Source organism: Gouania willdenowi, chromosome 1 (assembly GCF_900634775.1).
Source record: "Gouania willdenowi chromosome 1, fGouWil2.1, whole genome shotgun sequence".
NCBI classification, from domain to species: domain Eukaryota; kingdom Metazoa; phylum Chordata; class Actinopteri; order Blenniiformes; family Gobiesocidae; genus Gouania; species Gouania willdenowi.
This window is the reverse complement of record NC_041044.1, coordinates 10,506,054-10,530,535: the sequence shown is the minus strand read 5'-3', so window position 1 is coordinate 10,530,535 and position 24,482 is coordinate 10,506,054. Positions and strand designations below refer to the sequence as shown.

The 24,482-nt window shown below is 39.3% G+C and overlaps 1 protein-coding gene and 3 long non-coding RNA genes across 7 annotated transcripts in view; 3 read left to right on the top strand and 1 right to left on the bottom strand.

Moving 5' to 3' along the window:
• The window catches only part of LOC114462594 (uncharacterized), a 34,891-nt gene extending 26,278 nt beyond the window's left edge, over positions 1–8,613 (bottom strand). For both annotated transcript variants that reach the window (XR_003673983.1, XR_003673984.1), the window contains exon 1: positions 6,462–8,613. This is a non-coding gene — a long non-coding RNA (uncharacterized LOC114462594). The remainder of the gene's footprint in view (positions 1–6,461) is intronic.
• Positions 1–24,482, top strand: part of LOC114462582 (malate dehydrogenase, cytoplasmic-like) — a 174,569-nt gene that overhangs the window by 12,765 nt on the left and 137,322 nt on the right. The window contains exons 1-2 of one of the 3 annotated variants that reach the window (XM_028445518.1): positions 13,628–13,685; positions 19,507–19,682. In XM_028445518.1, the coding sequence (XP_028301319.1) occupies positions 19,575–19,682 (108 nt within the window). In that variant the 5' untranslated portion in view covers positions 13,628–13,685; positions 19,507–19,574. Of the gene's footprint in view, positions 1–13,627; positions 13,686–17,840; positions 18,038–19,506; positions 19,683–24,482 lie in introns of those variants that run through there. The other 2 variants (XM_028445527.1, XM_028445536.1) reach the window with 2 other exon arrangements.
• Positions 310–2,517, top strand: LOC114462605 (uncharacterized). Its single transcript, XR_003673987.1, has 3 exons — positions 310–458; positions 2,136–2,225; positions 2,462–2,517. It is a non-coding gene; the product is annotated as an uncharacterized LOC114462605 (long non-coding RNA).
• On the top strand, positions 3,979–4,465 carry LOC114462609 (uncharacterized). The gene is made up of 2 exons (XR_003673989.1): positions 3,979–4,039; positions 4,137–4,465. It is a non-coding gene; the product is annotated as an uncharacterized LOC114462609 (long non-coding RNA).

The window sequence follows — 24,482 nt, the reverse complement described above, 5'->3', positions numbered from 1 at the left end:
GTGAAGTTCACTTTTGTCCAGGGCCAGAGGAAGGTGACAGTGAAGAAGTAATGGAGGAGAACCGTATGAAGATGGAGAGGGAAATGCTTAAAACCATCCCCGATTGTGACATGGTGGATAACTTGATGGTGTCAACATTTGCCCAGCGGAGGAGAGAGATAGTAGGTGATGAACCACTACTAAGTGAAATTCGCAATCGATGGCCAGCATTGCTTCAAGAAAGACAGGTGATGTAACTGTTGAAATATTCCTGTTTTGTGTGCTTGCCCTGCATAAATAGTTTTGTATTATTCTAGATAAGAGCTGAATTCGAACGAGTTACTGCCCAAGAACTGCTGCCTTCATTTCTCGATGGCCTCGATGCACTTGTACCCCGACTGCTGGAACTCTACAAATCCTCAAGCAAGTCTGGAAGGTGCCGCTCCTTGGGTGACATTCTGACCTCCCTTGAGAAAGATGTAAGTATACTTCTCTAAGTAGAGATGGGTAGTACTCTGCTACATTTACATTATACATATTATAATATTGTATAGATACATTTACATATATTGTACATGTACTTAAGAGAACAGATTACTAAGACTACTTGCAAAAGTAGTTACTTCAAAAACTTGAGTAAAAAATATAGTAACTTGTGCCACGATGAGTAAATTTTGAATTGAAAAAAAATCTTAATTTTATGGGTTAAAATATTTGATTTGTTTTACTAATTCTAATTTATGTTTTTGTTTTTATGGTATTTTCTATGAAAATATGACAATATTCACATAATTTTATGTTCTATTTCTCATTTGTCACAACTAAAACATGAATCAAACTTTTACACTCAGTTACTCAATACTCAACACTCAAGTAAAATGTTCTCCCAATTACTTTTTTTTACTCTTGAGTAATTATTTGGGCCACTACTTTTTATTTCTACTTGAGTAAAATAATTTTGAGGTAATGTTACTCTTAATTAAATATTTAGGCTGCTCTATCCACCTTTGTTCATATAAATAACAAGAAAGCATGCATGTTTTTAAATGAATAGGCCACCGTTTTTACATACTGAAATATGTTCTTACCTTAGCTTAGACAAGTTCATGTGTACCTGTCTGGTCTTCACGCATGCCCTCAGTCACGTAAACACAGAACAGATGGTGTTAGCCTTTCCTCCTCTCCTCTATTGCTCCAAACGAGGTGAAGATGGAAGCGACAAAGCTCTTCCACGTATTCCCTTTTTAAATGTGGATATGTGAAGTGTTACAAGATCCAAGTATAGTCACAAAAAATTAAACAATGTGGATTTTCTAAGCGGATAAAAAGGGGAACTATATTGTAAGGCGTAATAATACCAGGAGTACTTCGACATCTGCACAGTATCTTCACTTTACTGTGCGGACGCCAAAGGTACAGGTACAAATGAAATCGTCGAAGGTAAGAACATATCTCGGTGTCTAAAAACGGTGACCTATTCCTTTAACTAACTAATTACTCAAAATAAAAAGATAAATTTATGAATCCTTTGCAACCCAGAATTATGTTGAATATTGAAATATTGACCAAATAAGTCATCTCAATTCAATTTTGTTGAATTGCATAGCCCTAGTTTGACTTCAGTGTAACTTGTGTTTGATCGGTTTAATGTGTTCTCAAACAAAATGTTGGATTCACCGAGTGCCACTGATTCGCAAAAATGAGTTATTGAATGAAGATGTATTCCTCTCCCTCGCTCCTTACAGGATCTTCTTGAAAAATGTCAGCAATTGAGGTATTTAAACTTTGCACATTTGCATTAACTTTGGGGTTGATTCCATATTTTTTTTTTTTTTTTATAAGTTTTTTTTTTATTGTTGTTTTTATTCATCATAAAATGTTTTGGTGGCATGTCTTTGTAACACAACTATACAATTTTGGTGGTGCAATGGTGAACACTTGTGCCGCACAGCAAGAAGATCCCAGATTCGATTCCCAGATTTTCTTCGGGTACTCCAGTGTTTAAAACCACTAAAAACATGTACAGTAGGTTCCTCTCTGGGGCCATGATTCCCCAGGAAAAAGGGATTCTTAATCTCTGTGGGAATTTCCTGGTTAAATAAAGAAGACATAAATTAAACAACTTAAGTAAAGTTTGTAATTTTTCACTTTTACAGAATACAAATGAGAGGAAGAGGATTGCTGCTCTGTTGGGACTTCCACTCTACCTCAAAGAAGATTCATCCAATGTTTTCCGGCTGTGTGATGTGAGTACGATAAATTTGATCCAAATGAAGTTACGTCAATAATTACAACTCATTTAGAAACTTGTTTGGAGTATTGTATTATATTTAAAATAATGTTTGGAAAACTATATAGAGGTAATTAATTAACAGTATTCATTAAAGAAATGTAATAGATTCTATTCAGTCTTACTGAAATCAAAGTATATTTTTTTCAAACGTAGCAACATTTAAAGCATGTAATTTTAATTTTTCTTTAGGCCCATGGTGACCATCTGGATGAAGCGTTGAAGGGAATGGAACTTGGACTGCTGATTGGCTATGAAGAGGAGCAGGATGCAGTCCCACATCAGATCTTTGACGTTGCGGTCGTTGTGGAAGAAAGCATAGTGATTCACCAAGAGAAGAGTGTAGCATGTGGTGTGGCAATGCTGATGGGTGTCATCTATGCTGTAAATCTGGAATACCCATCAGCAATGAAGTACACGTTCGAGTTTCTCCAAAAGGTCGTCATGAAAATCAAGCCCGAACAGGCCTCTGCCAGGATACATGGACTCCGCAACAAAATATTGAGGTGCAAGATGTGAATTTCTCTGTTTTTTAAAAGCTGTTATTTTTGTCCCCCCCACTGTTGCTCATTGTTTTGAGCCATTTTGGACACTTCAAATGTTTTTTAGTGGGCCTGTTTATTGGTTTGTCTTTGAAAGTTTATTGACTAGTTTTAATCCCTGGCATTTGTGGCCTTAGTGGCACTGCAGGGGTGCCTTCAAGCATGTGTACAACACAAGTAGGCCTGGCACAATAAGAAAACTTAAGTTTGATATGTTGAGGCTACAAAAAATTGTGATAAACATTATTATTGAGAAGCACTTGAAATTAACTTAATAATTGAAGTCTCAGTAATCTGTCATTATAAAACTATGTATTAACAAATATTTGAAAATAAAATTTATAGTATAAAAAATAATTAATGTAATGACAATAAATGTCAAGCCCATAATTTAATAAATCAACATAGTAACTATTGTGACAAGCCTACACAAGTACATAAGATGGCATTACATAAAATGTGTTTGCTATAATGTTTTAAAATTTGGAAAGCTTTTCAAGATGTTATTTGCTACTACACTTTTTCCATGTTTTACTTTTCTGGAAATAAAAAGCGAAAATAAAACGCTGTGACTGATTGTGAATTGTATTTACAAAACCTATTTTTGCATGTCAACAGAAATCACAAGTAGACATTCTTTTTACTTAGAAGTGTCTGTACAATTTCTGCCATAAACATTTATGTTCATCTAACATTTGACTGTAAGTGGTGCCAATATTGAAAATGTAGTATTGTGTCCAAGTAGCAAATAAATTTGGTTGGTTCAACTGCATTGAGTGAGTTAAATGTCATTCATAACTTGACCTGATATGTTGAAAGACGTCAAAACATTGTTTTCTTTTGACATCAGATCGTAAGTTAAAAATTATTTCAGCTAAGGCTTGTGAGTTTAAATAACTCATCCAAATTCATTAATATGGAGAAGCAATACAAGTTTACTGTTTATACAACATAACATGCTAGGTGGTTTAAACTGAAACTGTTGAGTTGTAACAATTTCTAGCAATGATTTATGAACCATTTATAACTTGCATGTTTCAGTTGATTGAAGGTGCCAATATTGTTTCAATGAGCTCAAATCTTTATGGCAGAACCTTAACAAAGACTTTTAAGTTGAACTACCATATTATTTATTACAGTGCAGGGCACAGGATGGCACACGCATCGGGGATCACAAGTGTTGCGAGGCGATATACACGCAGGGGCAGAGGAGGACTCTGCCTTCCGTGTGAGTACCCTATGGGACCGTAGTAACACTTGTTGGACAAAGTCAGATCGGGGATATTGTTGTGGGACGTTTGACTGCCGGTAGTAGTTCTGTGTAGGTGTCCCAGCGTGTGGAGGGCTGGAGCCAGCGGGAAGTATCGAGACTGATTGGAGTGTTAAGAGCCACATACACGCAAAGGCAGAGGGGAACTCTGCCTTGCCCTGGGACCCTGAGCCTGTGACCAGTGGGATCTACCGCCTTGGGACAAGGGAGAGCGGAGGACCTGGGCGTAGCTGCACATTGCATTTTATTGTGGACAGTGACTTTTACCCTTATTTTATTCGTTCATTAGCCCACATCGTTAATAGATTTTAGCAAACATTGATTTTAATTTGTGGGCATTTTAATCTGTTTTACCTTAATCTTTTTAATAAATTTGTGACATCATGGTTGCTGTCCTCCTTGGTAACTAAGGGGTGCTCACACCCGGTCGCTTTACTCTCCCTCCATAAACTTTTGGTCAATTCACTGTTATTCAAACTTTCCCAGTACCTCCCCAACCCCCATTACATATACACTGGGTTTTGATACAGTGCAGGAAAATAACATTTCAATTTGTATTAAAACCAGTGTCCACTTTTAATTATGTGGAGAAAAGCAGATTGTATCTGCCTTCGTCCGTGACAAGCGGGGGGAGGGCACAAAGTTAGGTCGTAAATTCCTGAAGGCACCCTTCTTCTCAGTGAGTGAGAGAAAGGAGGGGGAAATGCAAAGGTTTAAATTCACTGTTCCTATAGTTAAACTAATACTGAAATTATTGCTTCTGAAGGAGGAATGTTTCTTTTTTTCTTTTCCATAATCCCTTCCGAAAGTAGTGGTGCCAATTTTGTTATTATTTCTTGTACCAAATCCATCGTTTCCAGGTGTCTTGTTGGGTTTTAGTTTTTTTTATTGCTTTCTTGGTTTCCTCTTTTGTTATCTGTGCCGTTAATTGTTTATTTTGGATGGTGACTATAGAGGGTACATCTCAAGAGCCAATGATGATTTATTAATTAACTTCATAGAATTTTGAGTTGAGGCTTACGGTCAAGAGTACAGTTCCTCATAATAATCTAAAAATATGTGTTACATTTATTTTTTATCATATTTAGATTGATTTGTTTTAGGGTTATGTAGTTTATTAACTGTAGTTAACTGTTGCTTACTTTTTTTTTGTAATTGGCGCTATATAAATGAAGTTGAATTGAAATTAATTGCATAGTTTCTCCTAGTCGCCTCGCCAATAGTTTTGTAGCTTTAGGACCTGATTCATAATAATTTTGTTCTAAATATGTTACTTTTGTTTCTGTTTAAATTTGGAATAGGTTATTGATTTCTTTTCTTACCTCGTTGCTTTATGATTATACTCTGTTTTGATTCAGCTAATTTAATTCCTTGTTTTTAATTACTTATGATTGCAATCGGTTTTCCCCAAATAACAGCTTTCATAGCAGCACATAATTTAGCTGGGTCTGTTTGACTATTAATTAATTTAATTTGTTTGATAACTGATTCATTATTTAATATACTTTCTGTCTATGCGTTATATATGGAAATATGTACAGCAGTTAAGTATGGTGATATGTACAGCTCTCACCTTATTTAAAATTCATGTATTATTTCTCCAGGGGCAGATTCACAAAAGGTTTAGTGGTATTAAAACGTGAGAAAACGTCACTCCACGTGCTAATAATGAGTATAAAGCCCAGGGAATCAGGACTGCGTGTCTTTAGCGCATCAGAATGCATCTTCATTCCATTTAGCGCATTTCCCCTGATGAATATGCATAGTAGGCCGATCTTCCAGGGGGAGCAAAAATATGGGAGGAGAAATTACAAATAAATTGTGTGTGTGTGTTTCTTTTCATACCTCGTTCTAATTTTATTGTGATAGTCCACATAACTTTTTATTCTAAGTGATTTTTGTTTTTAATATTTATTTCGATAGCCTTTATCTTCAATGCAGATCTGCCATTTTTGATGACACAATTGGTGCAGAGGGGAAAAAGGTGTAAGTGGACCTAGTATAGAGTTAGGGACACTGCTGCATTTAATTGTCCTGGGTATAGTGAGTCACCCTATAAGCCATGTATTGTACACTGAAATCTGCAGACTGCTGAAATATACCTTTGAAAAAGACAGGCTTGTGTCAGGAGGATAAAGGGTTATTAATAATGCGTTATATGAATGAAGCACTGAATCAGGGAAGTGGAGTCGTACAGCACATCTACACCAAAAATACACAGCTTTAATAAATTAGAGGAATCAACGATTACAGTTTAACCTTTTATTTGCATAAGAAAAGACAAACATATGTGGTGAATTGTGAGTGGAGTGTAGGTATGAGGATGTATTGAAATGATGTGAGTGAAAGCTCTGCTGGTCCAGTGCTCGCTGATCAGTACCTTAAGATGAGGTCTGGGTTCGATCTGGAGACGTTCTGGGTTTGCAGGAACGACGTGTGTGAGGCAGTAGAGCTGCGCTGGCGGCTCTACCCCGCTGTTCCATTAAACAGCGGGGTTTCTATTGGCCGATCCACAACCCCTTCTGGGTTGATCACAGCTGGTTTCAGACCAGAAGAAGGGACCACATCTAGACAAATAGAATGACATAGACAACAGAGGGAATTCCTAAACATAGAAAAATGCCTAATAATTAATTCCACATATTTCAAAACATCTTTTCAAAATCGTATCTTAATATATCATGTATTATGAGACAGTTTGATACCAGACACAGCTGAAAAATAGCATAGTTAGTACTTCATAAACCAGAATGTCAAAAATCATGTTAGCCTTTTTCTTTACCATATGGTTAACTGTAAATACCTTAAACTAAGCTTTGTGATGTTTTCTAGTATTTCAAGCACCTTTTAAATGATGAAACATTTTAAATTAGCATTATGTTATTGAATTACTGAATGGTTCTGCAGGAACCATTCCAATAATGTTTTGTTTTGTGACATTTCAAACATAGTACAGTTTCTTTGTTCTCATTTGAGTGGGAAACAGAATGCTGGTGTTATTCCAACATCCTGTTGGACCTCTGGAGGTGACAAATCTGTAGGGTGTTGGAGCGCAGAGTTTGAAAATTTAGCATGTAAACATTGATTTTTAAGTGTTGTGTAGTCAGTGGTGAGGAGTTGGGGTTATTTTTTGTGTGTTTCTGTGGGCATTATGCCCGTGATTGAGGCCAAGGGCCAGTTTGACAGGCTGACACGCCGTCATACCATCAGGCTGGTCCCGGCTGTCAACTGTTCTGTGGAGGAGGCCAGTTTGGCAGTGGGAAAAGTCGTTGGTTACGAGAGCTGTGGTCATCTTTTTAGATGACACAGTCAAAGTAAATAAGGTTGTAGAAGAAAGAGTAGTGATACGCGACACCGTTACACCTGTCCTCCCTGCAACAAAGGTCATAATATCCAATGCCACCCCGTTTGTGAAGAATGAAGCTTTGATTAAGAAGCTGTCACGTTACGGTCAAATGATGTCGCCTATAAAAATGATTTTGTGAGGATCAAAGTCACCTTTACTGAAACATGTTGTGTGTCACCATAAACAAGTCTACATGGTTTTAAAGAACAACACCTCTAGTTTAAATATGTACTTTCATTTTAATATCAAAGGATATAACTATGCTACGTCTGACATGATGAAGTGTTTTGGTTGTAGTATGGAGGGTCATCTGATCCGGTCCTGTCTGGAGGGGCGGCGGGGGCAGGGTGCCCCTGCGTCGGCTCCGGTTTTGGTGCCGGCTTCGGTGGCTGCTCCGGTTTCGGTGCTGGCTCTTGTGGCAACTCAGAGCCGGCTCCGGTGGCGGCTCCGGTTCAGGGCTCGGTGCCGGTTTTGGCTTCGGCTTTGGGTGCGGGGCCGGCTTTGGTGTCGGTTTGGTGCCAGGTCCGGAGCGGGTGCCAGGTAGACGTTTTGGAAGTCTCCAGCTCATTGGGTGTTAACACTGGTCTGATTTCTATAGACCCGGAAAAGGCGTTTGACTGGGTTGAACACCACTATCTGTGGAAGACTTTATCTGCTTTTGGGTTCAGCCCAGGTTTCATAGCCAAGGTCAAGCTTCTTCATTGTGACATTGCGAGGGTGCTGAAAATCAATGGTGGTCTGAGTGCCCCTTTTATTGTAGAAAGGGGCATTAGACAGGGATGTCCCCTCTCAGGGATGTTATATTCCCTGTCCACTTCTCCGCAGACTGCTGAATGACATGACTGGTTTCCTTTGTGTGAGGCTCCTCTCACGCTTTCAGCCTATGCTGATGATATTATTGTTGTTGTTGACAAACAGAGAGACTTAGATGTTCTTAATGATACCTTGTCATCTTTTTGTAATGTGTCATCTGCCAGAGTGAACTGGGATAAAAGTGGAGCTGTGATTATTGGGGACTTGGATCATTTGGTGCTGCCTCAGGGCCTTGCTTGGACAAAGGGGGGTCTGAGGTATCTTGGGGTGTTTTTAGGGGGTGATGAGTTTTTAAAACGGAATTGGAAAGGTGTTTTAGACAAAGTAAGCCTATTAAGGTGGAAGTGGATCTTAACTAAGATGTCTTATAGATGCCGTGTATTAGTAATTAATAATTTAGCGGCCTCAATGTTATGGCACAGGATTATGTGTATTGACCCTCCGTCGTCTCTGCTCACTCAAATCTAAAGAATACTGGTTGATTTTTTTCTCGGATCGCCTGCACTGGGTCCCACAATGTGTCCTGTTCCTTCCTAAGGATGAGGGAGAACAGGGCCTGGTCCATCTGCCCATCCATGGAGCTGCTTTTAGACTTGGTTTTATCCAGAGACTTTTTTTGTCCCAGAGGACCTAGTTTGGCGACTGTTGGCTTTCTCCATCCTGAAGAGGATTAGTGACATGAACATGGATTTATCCCTGTTTCTAATGGAGTTTAACAAACTGTTCTGTGGATCTTTGCCTGTTTTCTATCAGAGTGTTTTCAAAGTGTGGTCCCTCCTAAGGGAACCAGTAGTTTTCGGAATAACTTTGGATTACCCCCCCCTGCTGGTCTGGATCACTTCTTTCGGAGCGTCTCCGAAATGCTGCTGTCTTGGTCATGTGGTAGAGCTGACTAGGACTACAGGATGCTGCAGAATGCTGCAAGAGACCTGGGTTTAGATTTACCAGAGCTATTTTTTGGATATTACAACACTGGAAGAAAAGATACTCTCGTAAACAAAAAGAAAAAAGCCAATTGTTGAACTTTGTCCTTGGTCAGGCTAAATTTGCTGTTTACATACAGACAGAAGAATGTGCGAGACTCACTGGACGTGGATGTTCATTTGTTTGTTAATCTGATCAAAGCCAGACTCATCCTCGATTTTAACTTCTGCAGAAGTATGCGTGACTTGGACACTTTTAAAACTGTGTGGTGTTTTAAAGATATTCTCTGTGCCGTCTCTGAGGGACAGCTTCTTTTTGGAAACACACAATCAATCAATCAATCAATCAATCTTTATTTGTATAGCGTCAAATCATAACCAATGGTATCTCAAGACACTTTACAGTAGAGCAGTCTTAAGGACGGACTCTTCATTTTATGGATACACACATATGCATATATACGTATATACACATACATATGTATCCCACACCCAACATGAATTCATCATGACGGCAAGGAAAACCTTCTGTTAAGCAGCAGGAACCTTGTGTGGATCCCATTCCTATGATGAACAGCCATCCACGTTATGCTGTGTTGGGTGTGTGCAGAGGAAAGGGTGGAGACAGAGTTGTTGAGACTCTGTAACTCCACACTGAGGATCCCACGGACCTGCAAGACAAAAGCCAGAAGGAGTACAGGAGCAAACACACAAGGGAAGAAGCAGACATAGAGGGAGTGTTTGAGAGAGGAATGGGACCCTCTCCGGTCCCTCTCTAACCTAAATGACGTCTCTCTTAACGCCCTCTCCAACCTCTCTCCAACCGAGCATGCCAGACCCCCCCCCCCCCCCCCCCGGCAGTCTATGCCTATTGCATCTTAATTATGAGCTATGAGCTGGTTCCTAACTAAAAGCTTTACCAAAGAGGAATGTTTTGAGCCTAACCTTAAAGGTAGAGAGGGTGTCTGCCCCCCGAACCGTGGTTGGTAGATGGTTCCAGAGAAGTGGGGCCTGATAACTGAAAGCTCTTCCTCCTATACTACTTTTAGAGACGAATGGAACAACGAGTAGTCCAGCATTTTGAGAGCGTAGTGTTCTGGGGGGATTGTATGGCACTACAAGCTCCTTGAGATAGACTGGTGCCTGTCCATTTAGGGCTTTATAAGTGAGAAGAAGAATCTTGAATTCTATTCTATATTTTATGGGAAGCCAATGCAGAGAGGCTAATACAGGAGTAATGTGATCTCTTCTCCTAGTTTTAGTCAGTACACGTGCTGCAGCATTTTGAACCAGCTGAAGTGTCTTAAGCGACTTGCTCGGGCAGCCTGCTAAAAGAGAGTTACAATAATCCAGTCTAGAGGTAACAAAAGCATGGACTAGTTTTTCGGCGTCGCCCTGAGACAGGATAGATCTGATTTTAGCAATGTTACGGAGATGAAAGAAGGCAGTTCTTGAAGTTTGTTTTATGTGAGAGTTGAAGGATAAGTCCTGATCAAATAGAACCCCAAGGTTTCTAACAGTTGTGCTTTGTGCCAGAGTAATGCCATCTAGGGCAGTTAGGCTAGCATAGGTTTCTCTAAGGTGTCGTGGGCCCAGTACAATGACCTCAGTCTTGTCTGAGTTGAGAAGAAGAAAATTTTGGTCCATCCAGGCCCTAATGTCCTTTAGACAGGCCTCAAGTTTAGATAGCTGATTTGTCTCACCTGGCTTCATTGATACATACAGTTGGGTATCATCAGCATAGCAGTGAAAGTTAACAGAGTATTTTCTCATAACATTACCAAGGGGGATCATATAGATACAGAAGAGGATTGGACCTAGCACAGAGCCCTGAGGAACCCCGTAGCTTACTTTAGTGTACACAGAAGACTTATTATTCACGTGTACAAACTGGTACCTATCAGATAGGTAGGACTTAAACCAGTTTAGGGCAGTCCCTGTGATTCCAAGTAATTTCTCTAATCTCTCTAGTAGAATATAGTGATCTATAGTGTCAAAAGCTGCACTAAGATCTAATAAAACCAGCACTGAGAGTCGTCCTTCATCTGAAGCCCAGAGTAGATCATTAGTTACTTTAACTAAAGCAGTCTCTGTGCTGTGTTGAGCTCTAAAACCTGACTGGAAGTCCTCGAACAGGCTGTTGTTTTGAAGAAATTCACAGAGCTGAGCTGCCACAACTTTCTCAAGAATCTTTGAAATAAAAGGAAGATTAGATATAGGCCTGTAGTTTGCTAAAGTGCTGGAATCAAGAGTAGGTTTTTTGAGAAGGGGTTTGATTACAGCTACTTTAAAGGACTGTGGCACGTAGCCTATTGATAGGGATATATTTATTGTCTCCAACAAAGATGGGCAGACTAGGGGAATAATTTCTTTAAACAGCTTAGTTGGGATCGGATCTGAAAGGCAGGTCGATGGTTTGGAGGATGAAATAATAGAGTTAAGTTCCTGAAGTCCTATATGTGTGAAACAGTTTAGGTTAGGCCTATTTACATTTAATGGTACAGCAGGCCCAGGTGAAGGCAGGGAGTGGCTAATTTTATCTCTAATCTTGTGAATTTTATCGTTAAAAAATGTCATAAAGTCCTCACAGCTGAGGGCTAGAGGAATCATGGGCTCAATAGAGCTCTGACTTTGTGTTAGCCTGGCTACAGTGCTGAAAAGGTACCTCGGATTATTTTTATTTTCTTCAATTAGTGAGGAATAGTATGTAGATTGAGTATGTCGTAAGGCTGTCATGTATTTACTATGGCTTTCTTGCCAGAGTATTCGTGACTCCTCTGTTTTATTGGAGCGCCACATTCTCTCTAATTTACGGGTTGTTTGTTTGAGTGTGTGAGTTTCAGAGCTAAACCACGGAGCTTTCCTCTGACGTTTAATGGTTTTTTCCCTCAATGGGGCAATTGAGTCCAAGGTGGATTTTAGTAGACTAGCAGAGCTATCGACAAGCAAATCCAGTTGAGAGGGGTTATAATTAATATCATAGTTATTTATTGGATGGTGCACTGAGTTTAAGGCAGCAGGAATGGCCTCTTTAAATTTAGCCACAGCACTATTGGACAGATTTCTACTCGTAACTATTTTATTGCACAGTGCGAGATCCTCTAGGATAATGTTAAAAGATATTAAAAAGTGATCTGATAGCAGAGGATTTTCAGGGTAGACTTTTAGTTCATTAATATCAAGGCCATATGTTAGAACAAGATCAAGAGTATGATTTAAATGATGAGTAGCTTCATTAATAGTTTGAAAAAAGCCAACTGAGTCTATTAGGGTCATAAAGGCTGAGCTCAGGCTATCACTATCTTTGTCCACATAGATATTAAAATCTCCTACTATCAGTATTTTATCAGAACTGAGGACTAAGTTTGATATAAACTCAGAGAATTCTGATAGAAATTCAGAATAAGGGCCTGGAGGACGGTAAATTATCGCAAATAAGACTGGCTGGCAGGTTTTCGATTCGGTATGAGATAAATTTAGAACCAGGCTTTCAAAGGAAGTGTAACTGGCCTTTGGTTTAGGATAGATTAGGAGAGAGGAATAATAAATAGCTGCTACACCACCTCCACGGCCTATGTCTCGTGGCATATGAGTATTTAAATGACTGGGAGGAGTGGCTTCATTTAAACTAACATATTCATCTTGATACAGCCATGTTTCAGTTAAACAGAATAAATCAAAGTTATTTTCTGAGATAAGGTCATTTACTAGTAGAGATTTGGATCTCAGTGATCTAATATTTAATAGAGCACATCTAATGGTTTTATGTTTTGGTGTTTCTAGATTTGAGATTTTAATTTTTTTCAGATTTTTAGAATTGATAGCTCTTTTATTTGATTTTATGTTAAAATCATTGTGAAATTTGGGTCGGGGGACTGACACCGTCTCCATAAAATAATATTCATCACCATCACAGCAGTTGCCATGGCGATGAACACAGCTATCATAATAGCAATGGGAGGGAAACTGTCCTAAGGCAAGCGCAGAGGGGCGTGGAGGACTCCACCTCTGTAACATGGTCTCATTCATGAGATGTCATAACAGTGACTGTGCCATGTTTTCTGATAGTAGAGATGCTCCCTCCAAAGTAGGGTGGATTCCATCTCTTCCTATGAGGTTCGGTTTTCCCCAGAAGGATCTCCAATTATCAATGAAGCCCACCTCGTTTTCTGGGCACCACCTCGATAGCCAGCGGTTAAATGATGACATGCGGCTATACATGTCATCACTGGTCAGATTTGGTAAGGGACCAGAGAAAATTACGGAGTCTGACATTGTTTTAGCATAAGCACAAACTGATTCAATGTTCACTTTGGTTGCTTCCGACTGACGACGTCGGGAGTCATTAGTGCCGACATGGAGGACTATCCTATCAAACTTACGATTACTCTTTGCCAGCAACTTTAGATTTGATTCTATGTCGCCCGCTCTGGCCCCTGGGATGCACCTCACAATGCCCGCTGACTTCGCTAGCTTCACGTTTCTCACTATGGAGTCGCCAATTATCAGAGTTTGTTCCCCGGTGAGTGTGTTGTCCTCACGGAGGGGGGAGAACCTGTTTGAGACGTGAACATGGTGGTGTCCCGAGCGGCTTTTTGACCTTCGACTATGCTTACCACGAACAGTAACCCACTCATTGCTGGCCGGGGGGGAAGCTGGGCTAGCGCTAGCACGGTCCGCACCGGCTAGGTCCTGCTTGCTAGCTTCTGTTTTGGTATCAGGGGTGCGGAACCGCTTCTCCAGATTGTTGATCCTCGCCTCCATATCTAACAGTACGCTACACTTTATGCAACTACCATTGTCCCTAAAGGAGGACGAGGAGTAACTAAACATCTGACACACCGGGGAGGAGAGAGAAGCCATAGGTGCTAAATTTAAGCTAAGCTAAGCTAAGGACAAAAGGAAGTTTAAAGGAGATTACACTGCCTATAAGAGGCGGGATTGCTTTTTACTTAACCTTCGTAAGTTTGATTAGCGTTAGCAGAACACAGTAGTAGAGCGCTGCAAACAGCGGTAGAGTGTAAACAGGAAATGATCGATACGTCAGCACGTCACCAGCGTCAGCACCACACAATGATTTGTTAAAAGACAAATAAATGTTGATTTTAGAAATCAAATATCTCTTTCTCTCTCTCTCTCTCACACACACGCGCACACACTCTGTTTTTTCTTTTTTTTTCTCTTTGTCTGCACATGCTGTCAGAGGTCAACACTACAAGAAGTGTAAGACAGCAATGCATGATTTGTTATTCTATTGCATAACTGTGACCATACCAGCCCTCCCTAAGGAAGGGTAAGAAACATTTTATTTTAGGGGGGATATAAAAAGAGAGGACAGTGTTACACCTATGTAACTCATACTTATGCAGTGGCTGTTAATATTGACTATTGAATATTATTATTGAAATTATTTTCTTATTCTAGAGGTTAACTACAGCATTTTTTTTTTCCATCTCCGCTGTGTTTATTCAGTGCAGCTCATCTCTCCATGTGTGTTTGCACCTGCTTGTCAGTCGTACTATTTTCGGCGCATAAAACAATCACTGCAAACAGTTTGGTGCTTTGCATTTTCAAAATATTTTTCTTCATTGTATTTTTTTAAATATATATTTTAATCAAACTCAGTTTTAAGTGTTACTGTTTCAATATTTTTTTGTATTTTAATACAAAGAAGTGGAACAAAACTGCCAGCAGAGTTGAAGTCAGCATCCAATGTAAACATCTTTAAAATGTTAAAGGCTCTCTTTTTCTCTATTGCTTATGACTGAGAGGGAGATTTTTTAATGTTTTACCACTGATTTTATATGTTTTTATTGTGGGATTGAATGTTCCTATTTATTTTAAAACTGTTGAATGTTTTCTGATGCACTTTCTAATCATGTAGAGCACAGTGAATTGCCTTGTGTTTGAAATGCATTATATAAATACATTTGCCTTGCCTTAATATTATACAAATATTGAAGAATTATTCAATAATTGTAATAATAATAATAATTATTATTATTATTATTATAGTGTAAGTATCACAATCTAATTATTTACAATTATAGCCCCCCCCAACACAGATCATGAAGAGCTGTCAGTGGTAAAAAAGTAGCTCGCGAGACAAAAAAGTGTGTGCACTTAATTCCTAATGCAATTGTAATTCCGAATTACTCTTATCCAAATAAAATAAATCCAAATTAGGTGGCTGGTGGATTCTGATTTCAATTCTGAATTTAAAAATTCCTCAATTTTGTAAACACTTAATCCCGCATTAAGTTAATTCCGGTCGTTCTGCACATACTTGACTATTTATTTAATGATGCGCATGCTCGACTATTAATTTAATAAGAGCCTCAGAAGACAGTGGATGGATGGACGCATAAACATGCTTAAACGGACATACAGACTTATCATACACACACAGACATTGGCAAACGGAACAGGCTTCATCAGGGCATGGAGCACCAGAGCTTCACTAATGATGCGCGGATCATTATAAAGTTCATTTTTCACTCAGCGTCCTGTATAGTGGAGGTAGAGCAGCTGTTGCATTAACTGTTGGCTTTAATTGACCAAAGTATGGTCGTATGCCTCCCTTCTCTGCTACTCTATCTCCCTTCTCCTGCTCAGCTGACGAAAATGAAACATTATGTTATTGTCGAGCTGCTGCTTTAAAACTACAATCAAAGTAAAAGTGAAAACAGTTTGTGTTATGTGGTCTTTAATGTTGTAGCCAAAAAGAAAGAGTTGTGTGTTTTTTCCGGATAGACATGATAGGTCACACTCGACCCCTGCCCAATCAGAACCCTTACCAACCCCCAGACCTAAAGCGGAATTGAATAAGCCGAATAAACTTGTCTTCCATTTAAACCTCAATTTGGAATTACTATTACCATGTAAACACGAAGCAGAACACTTCAGTACTGAATAATTTAATTCAGAATAATTAATTCAGAATTTAAAAAAAACATCATGTAACCATGGCCAGTGATTCAGCCTCTGAATGGAAAGAGCTCAGGCAGATAACAAACTACAAGCCCAGAGCCCCAAAAGCTGCTAACGTGTGGCCAACAGCCTGAAACAGGAGCTGCATTACGGCTCCCTTCCACTTTTCGTCCTCCCCCCTTCCACAGCGACACCTTTCTTCATCCAGGAGAAGGAGGTCAACAGGCTTTTTATGACAGAACATCCGTAAGGCAAGTGGGCCGGACTCAGTCTTCCATCCACCCTGAAGCACTGTGCTGATCAGCTGTTCAAAAACATTTTTAACATCTCACTGAAGACATGCACTGTACCAGCCTGCTTCAAGTAATGACAGACCTGTCGTCTTGACCTCTGTGATGATGAAGTATTTTGAGTGCCTCATGTTCTCACACATCAAATCCATCACTGACCAACACCTGGATCCCCTGCAGATTGTCTACAGAGCCAACAGGTATGCAGATGATGCAGTAAACCTGGCCCTTCACTTCATCCTCCAGCACCTGGACTCCCCAGGCTCCTATACCGGGATCCTGTTTGTGGACTTCTGCTCTGCCTTCAACACCAACATCCCGGCCTTCCTACAGGTCAAACTCTCCCAGCTGAATGTGCCAGGCTCCACCTGCAGGTGGTTCACAGACTTCCTGTTATTTTTTATTCTGATACTAGCATAGTGGAAACATGTATGCCTCAAAGCAAGAAGGTCCTGGGTTCAAGCCCTGGAGTGGACACATGGATCCTTTCTGTGTGGAGTTTGCATGTTCTCCCCATACAGCATGGGTTTTCTCTGAGTACTTCGACTTCTCCCACAATCCAAAAACATGACTTTAAGGTTGATTGGAGTCTCTAAAATTGCCCTTAGGGGAGAATGTGAGTGTGAATGGTTGTCTGTGTGTGTTTGTTGTCCTGCAATGGACTGGCACCAGGGTGTACCCCCGTCTAAGGCTCAATGACAGGTGAAAATACTGTATATACCAGTAAAACAAACCAATTCACCTCCTTGAAATCATCGCCCTAAATGGAAAATAGGAATAAAAGATTTAAGACAAGGTAATTTTAAGATATTTTTTTTAATTGTATGTAAGCAATTTATCAAACTGGTTCCAAGTACAATTAACATCAAACAAAAAGGCTGACAAGTTATTTTAGTCACAGTCTTTTTACTTTGTTTAAAAAGTGGTGTAGCATTATCATTAGCAACACTTGCTAATGATAATGCAACATAACAAGGCAGCATATCAGTCTAGTGATTTCCATTTGCTTTTTAGGTAACACATTCATATTAATAAAATCCTACTTTAAGCAGTGTTTGAACGCCTCATTTCATACAGTTTGGACAATCATATCCTTTACAAGATAAAATGTTACTGCTTTGGTTACATTAGGCCTGGGTGATATGGACCAATATCCATATTTACAGTATATATTTTTCCTTAAAATGGCAAAAGGCGATATAAACCATTTATTTTTTTCAATAGTTTTACAAGAAAAACAATAATGGGTCAAAGTCAGTGGAGCAGTTTGTGTCACTTTTTCTTTCATTAAGGCTGACATGTGATTAAATTATATGGTGTTGCTTCTTTCAGGGCAGCTATGAGTTGCTGAAAGTAGTTTTTAAATTAAATCACATTAAGGACACTGTCTCTTTAAGAAAGCTTCAGCTGAAGCTCTGCTACAGCGCAGCGACAGAGAGTTAGTTAGAGAAGAAAAACACATGCAGTGCTTCCTCAAACGTCTCTCAGTGCTTCAACACTGATCGCCAAGGGTGAGGCTTGGCAGCTCTGCATCAGCATTCAGGTGGAGAGAGAGGAGGAGGGGCTGAGTGGACCAGAAGGAGAGAGGCACAACATTTGACCAGTTAGCAGCAGACATGTGGGGAGAGTCCATTCAGCTCCCCACTCAATCTTCGTAAGTAGTGATGGTCAGATGAAGCCTCATGAGGCATCATAACACTTTAGCCAATAGGTTCGAGTAATGGGTAATTTCTTGATGCTTCATATGCTCATACAACCTGCTACTGGCCACATGTATAATTACAGGCAGCTCTATCCCACAGTGTGTAATTCATTAAAAATAGTTATGGCTCTTGGGAATGGCTATGAATTACAAAAAATTTATAAATAAATAATACATTTCTCGACATAAATATCACATGTAAATGAAACTCTGAACCGCTTCCAAAAGCAGTCACATGGTACATCCGTGCAGAAAGGCCTTGCTCGTCGTCATTTTGGCTCTTCCTCCCCAGCCTCGATGTGCGCTTTGCGGAAATGCCCCCTCAATTACTTTGTAGCCTTGGCACGCTTCAGATCATCACTATTCGTAAGTTAGTTATTTTAGTTTGGGATTTCTGGTAGTCCTATTTTCGTGTTTATGTAGATTTAGTCTTTTGTAAGGTTTTGTAGTTTAGAGGGTGGACGCTGGGTCAATGGCCCTGTATAGGGTTGGCACAGTGTCCTCTCTACTTTTTTTTAGTTTGACCAGGATCTTCAGTCTCTTTTAGTTTATGTTGCTACTTTTAATGTTTTTGATAATAAATAATTTGAAAACCTTGGTTTCTGTGTGGCGTCCCATTTATATTGCGGCCCCTCAAGCCTTTTGGTAAACATCCTAGAGGACGCTGTAACATAAATTTGGGATCACTTTTGGGGGAGGCCCTATTTCATTGGGGTCAGCTCCACTGAAAGTGACATTTTTTATTTGTTTGGATGGGTGCAGTATTCCACAACTGGCTTTGTGTGTGCGTGTGGTAAATTGTGCTGCAGTGGCATTATGTTTGTGTTTAGATTGTTGTAGTTTAATTTACCACATGGTTCTTAATTTGTGGCGCAGCAACTGCAGTTGTAGTTAGTTTGGTGCTGGCTATGTTGCTGTGCCACTTTAGTTCATCTGCCGTTGCTCCTTGAGGGGAGATCATTATTGTAATTTGGTTTGCCTAGAGTTATTTTAGTTTTACGATGGCTTTGGGATATCACGTTATTCATTTATTCGTTGTTTGCCAGTATTTTGCACCATCACTTTGTGTTTTGGGGATTTGGGCAAAAACACTGATTTATTTCATTCCCGGGGCTTTGGCACACTTCGTTTTGGATGCCTTTTGAGTTTAGTTCTCTTATGCTCAATTTTTGTGTCTGTTCACTCACCCTTTATTTTGTTTTTCAGGCATTTTTAAGTAATTGTGTTCGTACCTGAAATTTAGTTTGTGAATGTGGAAGCGAGGCTGTAACAGAGCGTATATTAAAATATTTATCCATTGTGATAACTGCATCATTAGCAGAATAACAAGTATGTGTACTGACACCAACCTGCTTTATTACTTTTTTTTTACAGCAAATTGTGATACAATTGTATTTTATTTCCTCCTGCTTCTCCCTCAGAGATCATCCCAACTGACAAAATAGAGGTGGGTTTTAAGGACATTGATGCAGCTATTCTGGTGGGCTCCATGCCCCGCAAAGAGGGGATGGAAAAGAAGGACCTCCTCAAGGCTAATGTGGCAATCTTTAAGACCCAAGGAGCCGCCCTGGACAAGTATGCCAAAAAGACCGTCCAGGTAACTAGACCATGTATTTGATTGGATTAGCATAATCTTACTCTTACTCTTTTTTTAAAAAAAAAAACCAAATAATTAGGAGGATTGGCTGTTGGCCCACAGGCTCAGTAAACTAAAATGAAAAGTTAAAAATATAGCCGCAAGCAGCGATAAGCCGCCCTTCGCCGCACCACCTTCACCGAACCGCCTTTGTTTTACCACCTTCAATGTGCCACCTTCAATGCACTGCCTTTGCTGTGCCGCCTTTGATGCACTGCCTATCATACAAAGACATAATATAACAGTGAATTTTATACTATCAATGCATTATTATTGATTTGTTTAGACAAATGTACGATTGAGATATAAACTTGGACATATTTATGATTTTTGTTGTTGTACTAACACATCTAAGAACAATGCTGGAGCTGTAGTTGTAGTTGTAGTAGTAATAGTAGCTCCAGGAGGAGTGTGTTAAAGTTTGAGCTGATGATTTTCAAGATTTGGCCAATTTCCTATTAACACAGAATCAGAATTCCTTTATTAATCCCAGGGGGAAATATCTTTTGTTACAGCCACTTTATAAAAACTAAAATCACAAATAAAAGAATAAAAGAATAAAATGGATAACAAAGACAAAAGAAAGAATAAACATTAAATAAGAGTATAATTAAGTAAAAGACAGATACACACACATTACAGTAGTAAAAAATAAAAATACAAATATACAAATTATATACAAATGATACAGATATTTACAAAAATAATACAAATATACAAAGATGATACAGATATTTACAACAATCAAGCTGTGAGTTTACAGTGATGCATTATACAGTTTGATTGCTACATGCAGGAATGATTTCCTGTGGCGTTCTGTGGAGCACCATGGTTGGATCAGCCTAGTGCTGAAGGTGCTTCTGTGACTGACCAGCACGTCATGGAGTGGGTGGGACTTATTGACCAAGATGGATTTCACTTTGGACAGGGTCCTCCTCTCTGTCACCACTGTCAGAGAGTCCAGTTTAATCTCACAACGTCACTGGCCTTGCGGATGAGTCTATTGAGTCTGTTGGCATCTGCCACCCTCAGTCTACTCCTCAACAGCGTAGAGGATCACATATACCACCATATAGTAAAACATCCTCTGCATTTTTCTGCAGATGTTGAAGGACCTCAGCCGTCTCAGAAAATAGAGGCGGCTTTGGCCCTTCCTGTAGAGGGAGTCAGTGTTCTTCCCCCAGTCCAGTTTATTGTCAATCACCACTCCCAGGTATTTGTACTCCTCCAAAATGTCCACACTGACCCCCTGGATGGAGACAGGGCTGACCGGCCGCTTAGTTCTCCTCAGGTCCACAAACAGCTCTTTGCTCCTTGTCACACCGAGCTGTAGATGGTTCAGCTCACTCCATGGAGAAAAAAAAATTGAGAGAATCTTGATACAAAAATAACACTATAAAAAATAAAGCATGCGTCTCATTGACTCTTTTGATCGAGAGGCCAAAACAGAAGTAATTGAAAAATTCCAAACATTTTAGATTTTTTTTTCCGTATTTCCACATTGAGCTGTTTTAGGGCTGAGAGTTAACGCCCTAGAAGAAGTGTTTTCAGGGCCGGCCCGTGACATAGGCAGTATAGGCAAATGCTAGGTGTGCTGGCCATCATAGGAGGTGCCAAAAAAAAAAAAATGAATTAGCCAATCAAAGCGCTGATATTAGTATACTTAACTTGATAGTATTTTTGATAATTAGTTAGTATAGTATAATCGATTGACAGGTTGACTGAGGCGTGACCCAGGGCAGGCAGGTTGGACCAGTTGTTTACCGTTTACAGCTGCAGCAAGTGGCGTCATGTCATGTCTAAACAACCAAACTAATTATCTGGTGCCCAGGGAAGACAAAAACGGAAAGAAGAGGAGGAAAAATGTGGAAAAGCCAGAGGTAAGCTAGTGTTTGATGATCATAGATGAATGACTTGTCGTGCATTATCAAACAAGCTAGCAGAGCGACCATGCTAAGGCATGTTAGCAGCTAGTGCTAAACAGAAACAGGCTAAACAAATAAAAAAACTTGCTTAACAAAAACACTGATTGCATGGCAACAGCCGTCTATTAAATTGTCATTTAGGAGAACTATATATTATTATGTACATGTAAGGAATGATGTCACAGTTTGTGTTATATACAGGATCAGAGATAGCTGGTGCCTTATTTATTTAATATTATATATATATATATATATATATATATATATGTATATATGTACACATGTATATGTGTGTACAGTATAAATGACATGATGACATCTTGACATGATTTATAGATAGGTAAACATATAGATGAATAAATTAGTAAGAAAAATGTTAATACTTCGAATTTAGCAGACCTTTTTACTTTAAATAAAACTGTATTCTATATGTAAACTTGTGTTTTATTAGTATTCTGTGTCAATCTACTTCATAAATAATAAATAACTTTAATCTAATGTTATCTGCTTTATGCTACATCTTAAATTTGTACAGCTTTTTTTTCTATTTATAAATATCTAAAAATTTATCAATTTCTAATCACATCATGAATATCCTATTGGTTTGCTTGTTAGACAAGCTGGTGGGTTCACATTCTTTTTTTTCCCCCTTCAGAGTCACTGAGGAAATGTAACAATGTCATCGATGACTTCACTGGCAGGAAACCAGGAGAATAAACTGGACTGAAGGATGAATGGTATGGTAAGAGATTTGTCTAAAAAATATTCACAAATAGATCCACAATTTTCATGTGTTTTTCAGACTCACATGTTTTTTTTAAATCTACAAATACATCCACAATTTTTGGCGTGTGCATTTTTTTTTTTTTGAAAGAAGCTTTGCTCAGATTCACACACACACAGAGCTCCTGATCCACGTTTGGAAAGCCCCACCCTCCACTATGGGGCAGTATTGAAGTCTGATGTATATTAATTTCATTTACCGATACAAGCAACAAGAATCTAATATAGTCACAGGTATTTACTGTAGTCTCACCAAAATCACTGTAGCCTTCCCCTGTCTCCTGCTGATCAAACTACAACACTTGGTTTGACTGTGTGTGAATCTGAGCAGAGCTGCGTTACGTTTGTCTCAAAAATAAATGCACACACCGTTCGATCCACAAAATGTACTTTACACAATTCACAAGCATAATTGAAGATTTACACATGATACTGCATGATAAATACACACACATATATTGTAGGAGCCATTTTGTGTTTATTGTTGGCATGATATTTAGTTGTGGATATGTCTTATATATTAGTTTCCACTAGGGACACCAAAGGGCACTGGGGTGTGTGTATATAAGGGCATAGGTGACAGGAAGGGGTGTAACAGGTAGGGGGAGCACATACAGTTCTCACCAGACAGGCATTCATGGTGAAACTCAGCACTCAGACAAACAGCTGGAAAGGTGTGTGTTGTTCTCCTTTAGACTTATCAAACATTACAAATAAACCCAACTCAACTACAATAACGGCTGGAACATCATTGATTGCATCTGCGTAAGACTTCACTCCTACCTGTGTGATAATGGCAATCATTGGAACAGTGGAACAAAATCTGGAAAATTGCCATTACAATTAAGTGAGAACTACGCTCTATGAGTGAAACTTGTAACAATTCAAAGAAATAAGAAGAATGAGATGTTGACATGCGATTGTTTTGTTTCACATGCCTGGCGTCCATGCACAATCAACTGGAAATGACACCTGCCCTACACACAATTAACTGGAGGATTGGAAACCACCGGAGCACAAAAGACTGGATACGTGCTATCATTAAGCTTTATTGGATAAGCTAAAGGAAGTGCTGCATTGGACAGCAGCTATGGTGGAGTCAGCCAACTGAAAGCTACAATCGTGCAACACATCAGCTGTTTGAAACATTGCATCATCAAGGCAGGGGTTTTCAGTCACAAATGTCTGCTGTCAATTCCGACGTTCAGCCACAAGATGGCGACATTGATAAGGATCCCAAGAAGGAAAAACGAGTTATCAGACCCACCGCAAAGGGCATGATTTTATTTGTTGAAACATGTCAGAAGTCAAGAAACTTAAAATGTAAACAAGCTAAAAAGTCCATAGAAATGCTTAAAGAGCTCATGAAATTAAATAAAAATGCAACTGTCATCAAAAATAACTTGGAAGAATTAATAAAACTCTGTTATGAAGCCAAAGAAAAACATGAGTCACTGATGAATTTACCACTGCCTGAAAATGAATGTGAAAAGCAAAATCAATGGTTTAAACACAAAATGGAAATATATGATGGCTTCATACAAGATGTAAAATGTGGTTATCTGAAGTTGGACCGAAACCACACACCACTGCTGAAGGTTTAATTGCCACACAACAAGATGAGGTAAACTCAGATATTATTGAACCTGATGACAGTGCGTCAAACGCCTCAAAAGCTAAATCAAACCACAAGTCTAGTTCTTCATCGCGTGTATCTTCAATTTCATCACGTGTATCTTCAACTTCATCTGCCTGTATTAAAGCTCAGGCAGAAAATGCTGCACTCATGGAACAAGCTGCTGCTTTGAGGAAAAGGCATGAACTTGAAGCCCTAGAGGAGCAATTGAAAAGAAAAAAGGAACAACTGGAAATAGAGTCTGAGCTGGCAGCAACCAATGCAAAAATCAATGTATTAAATGGGAGAGACGGTTCCAGAGTATCTGATGGGATGAACTCATATTTGAAAAAGGCAACTGCTCATAAGGAACGATCAGCGAAGTTGAAAGCACCTGCAAGTGAACATTTTCCTGATCAAGTGCAACAAGGACAGGAT